The sequence below is a fragment of the Vombatus ursinus genome, unplaced genomic scaffold (genome assembly GCF_900497805.2).
Source record: "Vombatus ursinus unplaced genomic scaffold, bare-nosed wombat genome assembly UNPS02014781.1, whole genome shotgun sequence".
NCBI lineage: Eukaryota > Metazoa > Chordata > Mammalia > Diprotodontia > Vombatidae > Vombatus > Vombatus ursinus.
This window is the reverse complement of record NW_020954559.1, coordinates 39,402,971-39,412,928: the sequence shown is the minus strand read 5'-3', so window position 1 is coordinate 39,412,928 and position 9,958 is coordinate 39,402,971. Positions and strand designations below refer to the sequence as shown.

General features: G+C 39.0%; 1 protein-coding gene across 2 annotated transcripts in view; it reads right to left on the bottom strand.

Annotated features, from left to right (window-relative positions):
* Window positions 1–6,802, bottom strand: part of LOC114046241 (transmembrane protein 255B-like) — a 134,328-nt gene extending 127,526 nt beyond the window's left edge. Inside the window, exon 1 of one of the 2 annotated variants that reach the window (XM_027866499.1) lies at window positions 6,654–6,802. In XM_027866499.1, coding sequence (XP_027722300.1) covers window positions 6,654–6,684 — 31 coding nt within the window. In that variant the 5' untranslated portion in view covers window positions 6,685–6,802. Of the gene's footprint in view, window positions 1–6,007; window positions 6,319–6,653 lie in introns of those variants that run through there. The other variant, XM_027866498.1, reaches the window with a different exon arrangement.
* Between the last annotated feature and the right edge of the window lie 3,156 nt (window positions 6,803–9,958).

The window sequence follows — 9,958 nt, the reverse complement described above, 5'->3', positions numbered from 1 at the left end:
ATTCCTGAACAATGAAAGAGTGATTGTCATAATGGAATTTGGCCCATGGTACCATATAAGGACAGCTAGGTGGCGAAGCAGATAGGGTGCTGGGCCTGGAGTCAAGAAGGTTCATCTTCCTGAGTTCAAATCTGGCATCAGACACTTAACTAGCTTTGTGACTTTGGGCAAGTCACTTAACCGTGTTTGCCTCAGTTTCCTCATCAGCAAAATGAGCTGGAGAAAGAAATGGCAAAACACTCCAATATCTTTGCCAAGAAAATCCCAAATTGGGTCATGAAGAGTGAGACATGACTAAAAATTACTGAACACAAACACCATATAAGTCAACTCTTATCTTTTTGTGCTATGTTCCTCCTGGGACCACATGTCCTTTAAAAGGTTGGATGGGGCAACAACTGCATGTGTGTTTCTTTACTGGACCTTTATATGGAGGGTTCTAAACTGCATTATTCCTTTCTTGCTACCATTCAGTTGCATCACATTCCTTTCATGTGATCCCCAGGATTCAGGTCCTACTGGAATATTTACACCATTCTGTTATTCAATAATCATTTATTAAGTATCAACCATAGTCAGGCCTGGAGTCATACATTCTAGCTGTATGACCCTGGGTAGATCACTTAACTTCTGTCTGCCTTAGTTTCCTGAACTGTAAAATGGGGATAATAATAGCACCTACCTCCCAAAATTGTTGTGAGAATCAAATGAGATAATATTTGCAAAGTTCTTAGCACTGTCTCTGTAGGTCCTTAATAAATACTTGTTTCTTTTTCAGAAGATAGCCACACAGGACATTATGCAAACTCCAAACCTCAGATTCAGTCTGCACCACACTAATGGTAGAGGTGTGTGTGTGGGTGTGGGTATGTGTGGAAAACATTATTTATATGTCCAGAATTACTAGTGCTTGGACTTTGGGATCAAAATTAGGAAGACCCCTGAAAGTAAATTCCACAAACTAACAAATTATTCATTTGTTTCAACTTATTGCAAACCTAGTAGCTTTCCCTAAAGCAACTTAAAGACCATTTTCTTCTGATTGCTACTTTCTAACTTAATGTTTAGAATGTTACCTGTTACTCCCAACCCTAGCTCTCTTTCTAATTTGCCTATTTCTCTTGAAGGTACCACCTTCCTTCTAGTCCCACCATGCACAAACTCTTTCTCCCATATTCCACATAACAAGTCTTATCAGCTCTACCTCCACAATATTTTTCCCCTCCATTCCCTTCTCTAACTCACATGGTCACCACCTTAGTTCATTTCCATCACCTAACCAATAGCCTAGAAATTGGTCTCACTGTCTCAAGCTTGTCCTCTTTCCATACCATCTTCCACACAGCTGCTATAGTGATATTCCTAAAGCACAGCTCCAACCTTGCCAATCTTCTCCTTAATAAATTCCAGTGACTTCCTATTACCACTAAGATCAAATTTATTTAGCCTCTAAAGTCCTTCACAAGCTGGCTGCAGCCTACTTTCTAGGTTTGCATCACTCCTTCCCTTACACTTTCCGGTCCCACTCAAACTGACCTTTACACTCCATCTTCTTTATCCCTTTGTTTGAAAACAAGGTATGACATGCCTGGAATACCCGCCCTTCTCACTTCCACCCCCTTGAATCCCCAGTTTTCTTCAAAGCTCAGCTCAAGTACCCCCTGCTGCAGGAGGCCTTTCTTCACCCTCCTGGCTGCTGGTGATTCACCCATCAATTAAAAAAAAGAAAAGAAAAGAAAAGAAAAAGAAAAAGACATTTTCTTTACTTTGTATATACTTACATATGTACAAGTTTTCTCTCTTTGTAGAATATAAACTCCTTGAAAGCAGGGACTGTTTCATTTTTATCTTTTTATCCTCAGGCACAATACTTGGCCTGTGCTTACCGATTGATTGCTTTCTCCTTTGAGTGAATATATGATTTTTAGAAAGCCAGAATTCATTCTGAGCAAGCAAGGTAAATAACTTAGCTAATTAAACCAAGTAAAACTACTGGCAGGGGGGAAAAGGGAGAGGAATCAAACAAGAGATGTCATTGTAAAATAATAAGATTGACTTTCTTGTATGGTTCACAAATTAGTTATGATAGATTTAAGATGTCAGCATATAAAAATGCCCAGTTGTGTACTACCTACACTTCCACTCCCCTTATTTTAATTATTTATTATCATCATTACTAATAATAATAGCTAGCATTTATCTAGCAATTTAAGATTTGCCAAGCCTATTACATGTATTCTCCCATTTAATAACACTTTAAAGTCACCCGGTCTACCACTACTCCCCAACAAGCAAGTAGTCCTTAGCAGATGGTACATAGTAGATGGTCTTCCTCATCACCTCTGTTCTTTACCCTTTTAAGTATATCATAACAATGCCAATCAGGCTCTTTACCCTTTTCCTGTCTTTTATTGCAATTCTTCCTTGCCTATTTTTTCATCAGTTCCCTTTACAGTCATTTGATTATAAAATGTGCTATGTTGACAATACGAAATTAAGATAGGCTTCCAACTTGAATGAAACTAAATGTCTGAAAGACAGACATTATTTTGGCAATTTCTTTCCATTTTCTTTTTCATTCTGATGAAATTATGGCATAGCCAGTGTGCTGAATCCAATTAACTAGTCACAAATACCTGGTTTCAAACCATAGGAAAGTCACTTATATCAATCTAGCCTCCTCCCAATGTAGTGAAGTTATGGTAATGGAACCCCATGAGCATTCCTATTTCTTAAAATACACAATTAATACTGTGGTTGGACTTTAAAGAAAATTTCCTTGATGAATGGTTGACCTAAGTAAGTCATATTATGTAATACCACTATAATTTCAGAGTCTGTTCCACCTCTGCAAAATAGTAAATAATTTACAGACTTGGTAGTCACTGATTATAATGATAAGGACTCCTCTCCACTGTTTTTGGAAAATTTTTAAGGTTCTTATATATTGATCTGACTATTGTTTTGCCATTACTATTTCTTCCTTAGCATGACTGTTTTCTTTAACATTCCTATATAAAGAAATCCAGGATGTACCATTTTTGCCAGCTGCTCTGATCAAGATTCTAAGGTTAATGTAAGGGCTGTATAATTCATAGAGAACAGGTGAAGGAAGAATAATTTTAAGAATCTGATCCTAAATAATACAAATTGTAATATTTTGACTCCAGGAACAACAGAGATGAACACACACACACACACACACTCACACACACACACACATTACTTCATTTTTTAAACAGAGGAAATAATTTGTCTATAAAAATGAAAACACTTGAGAGAGGGAGACAGCACAGTGTGGTAAGTAGAAAGAATGCTGAATATGAATGTAATCAACAGGATCTGGGTTCAAATTCTGGTTCTACTAAGGTCACCTATGTGATCTTGGCAAGTCATTTCTCTGCATGGACTTTAGTTTCCTCTTCTGCCAAATATAAGGGTTATGCTGGATCATCTTTATGACTCCTTTCAGTTTAAAATCTATAATCCTATATCAGCTCAGGAATAGAAAGCAGGAAAGCTCAATAATTATAAGACATGAATTTTCATTTGGTGATAGGAAAGTGATTGAGAATTGGGGAAAACAGCCTAGAATTAACTAGATAATATAAGTCTGATACTGTACAACTTTGGAGACCTGTGTCACAGGCATATTATTATATTCTTGGATATATGATTACATTATATACAATATATATTATTACATTCTTAAGATAATACCACCAAGACAGTAAAATTAAAATTCTATTCAATTCCACCTTTCATGCTTGTTGCCACAAAGGATTAGATTGAACTACCATAAAACAAAGGCAGGACTCATACTTAGCCAATGTTTTTCAAACTGAATATTGGGGGGGGGGGGAGTTCTGACATTGACCATTAATACAAGATCATCACCTTTCTTCCTAACTCTCTGCACCTGAATGTGCCTTACCTTGCTTACCAGTATATTTGCTCCTTTCTATTTTAGCCATCAGCTTTCTTTCCTATCTAGTCCCAACCCTGGACAGGCCATAACTCTCTTGAAACACTGATCATTTCTAAAATAATTGAAAGAAAGACAAATTGTTCCCATCACTCTCCCTTTTTTAAAGACTCACTTTCTTAACTTAATAGAAGGATGATCTGGAGCATGGGAAGGTGATTTCATAAGGGCATTCTGAACTGTCATGGGGTGAAAGTTTCAGAACTATCAGAACCTAAGCTTCTCCAGGAATAAGAGGAAAGTTAATTTAGTCATTTACTTCCTGGATAACCATGGTCTCACCCAGGCAAAATAACAGCTCATGTCTAGCAAAATATGCTCTGGATTTTTTTTTCTCATATGAATTTTTCCATGTTAAAAACTTTAGGTTGCTAGCACGATTTAAAAAGTCTTGGTATCCTGGCTAATAATAGTAGCTAATTACTGCATGGCACTTTACAGCTTACAAAGCCCTTTTACCCACAGTATCTCCTCTGGTTCTCCCACAGCCCTGTCAGACAGCTATCCCCATTTTAATGCCAAGAAAATTGAAGTTTAGAGAAGTTAAATGAGGACTAGTAATTGGCTTCATTTTAGAAAAACTATATTAAAAGTTGTTTTCTCTTGTTAACCAACAACAACCATTTTGTCCCGATGCATTAATATAGCTAATGTTACTATGACAATAAGTATATAAATGACTATACATGCAAACATTTAACATTTTAATATTTTGCTTAAAAAGCTGGGAACAAAGGATTGATACTTCTTGAAAAATTAGCTTCCTTGACTTTTAAAATTCTAAACCATAATCCAGACTTTCTACACCAAAGAAAATGTATTTGCAATGTACTTTCCCACCTGGCTCTCCTTTGATTAAGAACTTGAATATGCTGTTTAAAATGGCAAATTTTAACAGGGCTGGGCAAGAAATCATTTCCTCTGTTCCAGCATTTACCAAGCAATGATTTTTTGCTGCTTAATGTGCTGTTTCATTCTCTCTTGCCTCGAGGAAAACACACCCAAGTATTATTTGTGCATTTCCCAAACATCCCAGACAGGTTTAAAACCCTCCTGGCTAAACTCCTTAAGACACAAAAAGCTTCCTGCTTTTAGGTTATGCCCTAGGCCCCAGCATACCTGATGATCATTTGCACAAATGAAGAGAGAAATGCAACCCATGAGGGGAAAGTGTGTGGTCTGGATAATGTGGTTAGGAGAGGAGGTGATGCATTCTACAACGGATTTGTAAAGGAAAAAGGAAGCTCCCTGGTCTCTGGAACCAACAGGAAACAGTTACCTGGTAACTTACTTTCCCCAAGTAAACCCTGGATTAACAGTCTAGGGATACTAACAGGGTTTTGAGATATTGAAAAAATACCCCACCTTACAGAGTTTCACTTTGGGAAAGTAAGTAAGAAGTAGGCCAGTGGTTCTCAAAGTGTTTCCCAAGGAACAAGAGGGCCCCCGAAATTCTTTCAGGAGGTCTTCGAAGTCAAAACTGTTTTCATAATAATACTGTTTAAATTGCTAATACAGAAAGTATCGACAGATTATAACCCACATAAAAGCTGGGGCGAGGGTGGGGGGGCTCAATAATTTTAAGAGGGTAAAAGGGTTCGCAGATCAAAAAATGTCAAAACCGCTGAAGCAGTCTATGAGGATAGAAGCAGAGGAGTCTTGTTTTTGAAGTTCCAGTCATAAAACCAGAAAAAGAACTAGGAAAGCACAGGCAGGAACCTATGAGCCTCGAAGAAATGCATCCCAAGAGTTAACTCCGAACATTTCTTGTGAGCTCCCTACTGTAAAGGGCTTCCCTAAGCTTAAGCACTCTTCGCAAAAGATAAAGGATTTGGTTAGTAAAGCATCCCCTTGGCCCTTGCGCCTACCCCTACCCCGGTACCTTCATCCCATCCCGTAGGAGCCCAGAGTGCCACTGATTCCCAATTAAAGTGAAGAGTCAAAAGATGCTCTAAGAGCGGTGGCCCCTGGACATCCCGGGAGCGGGGCGGGGAGGAGGCAGAACACCGATGCTGGGTTTACCTGCAGCGTCCAGCAGAGCCAAAGGACCAGGCACCGGAGGAGGAGGAGACTGCATCCTCCACCTGCCCTCCTGGGCTCCAGGGGCGCCCGGAGCCCCAGCGTGTGGTTCAGGGTGCTCTGGCTCCGGAGCCGAGTGATCAGCTTGCCCTGGAGCGACTCTCCAGAGCTGGGCTGCCGGGACCTGTGGCTGCCCGGGACTAACTCCCTCCCGAGGCTGGGAGGGAGGGCTCTCACCGCTCGCCCCCAGGGCGCCGCCGTTTCGCCTCCGCTGCTTTCTGCTGCTGCATTTATCCTCTGCTCAGTCCCCCGGCTCGCTTCCCTTCCCTTCCCCTCCCCCCCCTCCCCACCTCTCGCAGCTGCTGCTGCAGAAAACCCTAGGGAGGAGGGAAGGCAAGGGAAGGAAGGAAACGTGAGTCTGTAGTGTGGTCCCAGCGAGGGGATTTTACCACTTCCTAACCATCCTCTACTTCACACCCACTTCCCCTCCCATTCATTCAGCTCTCCCCACCCCCACCCCCGAAAGGGAGCCCTGTTCTGCTCCCCTCCGAATCTGTTTGGGATCCAGGGAGAGCCTAAGAAAAGAAGGGAGTAAGTTTTCTCTGATGGCTGTGGTGACTCTGAACTTAATTCCCAGGATTACACTCACCACGCGGAATGAGCCAGACCAGCGCTCCCATAACTTGCCACCGCTTGTCAAGCACTCAGTGCCAGCCACACTGAGACCCTCTGGCCCTCCCAGAGAACCAGGCCATGGTCGTTCATGGAGGGCCGTGTGAAAGCCAGCATCTCCCAGAGTAAAATCACTGGGTGATTTGCTGGGGGAAAAGGAAAAGGAAGGGAGATGGGAAAAGAAAAGAGGAAATGGGAAGTGTATGGCAGCCACAGTAAAAGACTATGAAAGGTAGCATGGCCTACTAGCTATTATTCTTGCCTGTGACATACACTATCTCTATAACTGTGGGCAAATAACTTATTCTCCCAGAGCCTCAACTTCTTCAGCTACAAAGTGGGGATAACAATGCCACCTCAAGGCATCTAGGTGGCAGTGGATAAGAGTGCTGGGCCTGGAGTCAGGAAGACTCCTCTTCATGAGTTCAAAACTGGCCTCAGCCACTTACCCTATTTGCCTCAGTTTCCTCATCTGTAAAATGAAAAGGAAATGGCAAACGACTCCAGTACCTCTGCCAAGAAAACCCCACAAGGTGTCATGAAAAGTTGAACATCATGGGTACCGATCTTAAAAGGTGGTTGTGAGGAATAAATGAAATTATGCGCTTTGCAAACTTTAAAGCAATTTATGAATAATTTTTAAAAATATAAATAGAGGTGAGAACTCCCATTTTGTCTAGGCAGTATGAGAAAGGGTATTCCTCTTGGAGTTAGAAAACTTGAATTTCATTTCCAGTTTGTACACTTACTTAGATGTGTGATTCTAAGCAACTCATTTGTCTTCACTGCATCAATATCCATCTTTTGAAAATGAGAATAGGATGTAAAGTTTTTGAGATCAGGGACCATCTGGCTTTTGTATTTGCACAATGCCTGGCACGTAGTAAGTGCTTAAATGCTTTTTGATTGAGTGAGTACCTACCCTACAGGAAAGTTTTGAGGAAATAATTTTGTAAATAACATGCTAGAAATGTAAATGATTAATAAAAATATTAACTAGAGTAGCATGTTAAACAGTATTCTAGGAATTTCATTTCCCTCCAGCAAAAATACATCAGGCAGCTGAAACATCCAATGAAACGCTGAGTTTTCGTCAGTCTTTTAAGGGAAATTCTCTCTAATTGTTGGGAGAAAGCATCTCTTCTTAGAGAGCAGGACATTCTTTGAGCAAGGAAGAACTATATCTAGTTAAGGGGTAGAAGGAAACTGATAAAGAATTCAAGTGGTTCTTTTAATTTTTTCATCCTATATAATAGCCGAGGTGTTAGGGAGCCTTCTTTTACTATCTAGACCAAGGGTTGTTAAAGACTGTGAGATATATTTCTTAAAATATTTTGATAACTGCTTTTCAATATAATTAGTTTCCTTGGGAATCCTCTTAATTTATTTTATGCATTTAAAAACATCATTCTGAGAAGGGATCTATGACAAAAAGTGTTAAGAACCCCTGATCTAAACTAACTTAAGTCCTTCTTTGTCCTGGTCATATGAAAAAGAAGAATCAGAAAGTTTTCATGCTGAAAGAAATTCTCCCCCTCCCATGTTTCAGTTACCAATCATGCCTTTCTCAACCAGGCTTCAAACAACATCATCTATCTACAAAGCTTTGATCTCCACTTAGTACAACGGTGTATATCTACATATCTACCTATATGTATGTCTATGCATATGTATATGGATATATATATGTATGCATATATGTGTGTATATACATATATATACACTGTGTGTGTTTATACATATGTGTGTATTGTATATACATACATACATACATTTGTGTTTGTCTATACATATATGTGTGTATAGATATAGATGGATATATAAAATATGGTCCAAGATTTTTTCCAGATGTTTCTTATATTCCCATCTTTCAGATATATTGAGAATCAATTCCTAATTGTCCCCAAACTTATGTATTCTCCAGTATAGCCCTTCTCTGGTGCTGTATCCACTCCACCACCTAGCTGCCCCTATCAGTTACTTCTAACTATGCCTTTGATCAGCACAAACTGGTTGAGACGGCTTGTGATTATGAAGTGCTGAAGGGTTGCAAATCATATTATGTATTATCTTATTTAATCCCCACAATAAACTGGAGGGTTGGTGCTCTCTTTATCTTTCTTTTATACAGGAGGAAACAAATTCAGAAGCTAAGTGACTTTACTTCTTAAGGAAACATAGCTAGTATTCAAGACAGGATTTGAACCCAGGTCTTCAAAGCAGTAACTTGATTCATGATGGACACTGTCTCTTACACTATAACCAATTATTATGCAAATGGATATGGAAATGATAGTAATTTTTATATATCCCATACATATTTATTACTGAAATCAATTTATGAAACTAACAGAAAAGGAACAAATTCTTTAAAAAAGTAATCTTTTTAAACATCTGCACCTTAACTGGCAATTTCCAAAATTGTAAGGAAGTGGCATTTATTTCTTATCAAGAGTGATGAACCTGATACAAAAAAATTATGTGCATAATTGTGCCAGAAGTTCTCTATAAACCCAGATTAGTCCTTCTCTAGTCTCTCCTCTTGAGTTGTGCCTATTTTTAATGACAATTTTCATTTGAAACCATTAAGGAATGAGACATTTTTGCTTCTGCATTCTGAAGGTCAAATGAGTGAACATAATGAGGAGATGACAGCTGAACTTCCACCCCAATGGCAACATGAACTCAAAAACATCTTCTTTCTAGGTTAATCTTCACATGACTTCAATCTGGTTTGGCTTAGATGTATCTTTCACTCAGCTTTCCGTAAACTTATTTTTCCCTTCACTGCATCTCACTGTTTTATGAGGTAATATTTATCATAATCTTCCACTATCATCCCTTTTCAGATCTTATAAACAAGTTTGTATCCTATTATTTCTCTTAGCTACCATATTTCTCCACTTGGCAGGGAGTGCAAATATTTGCTAGTTGAGTGGAGTCTTTATTGTGGCAACTGATAAACATTGGCTAAACTTCCTTAGGATATTATAGAAGGTTAACTATGTTGATGTCTGTTCTTTTATCCAATTCCAAGTTTCACCTTCAATATCCCACTTAAATAAGTTAGGTTGGAGCTGATTCAACTGTATGTCATAGCTCAATTTTCATTTCAATTTTTCTTCTCATTTGATACTGATTTTAATCATTAGTTTAACTAAAGTCAGTAGTCTGACTGTACATAGATACCTGATTTGGAAATAATTTCAATTCTGTGCCCAGTTATTTTCTGTCAAAATACAAGCTGTTATATTTTTTTTCAATGCTACTTAGTGCTCACCA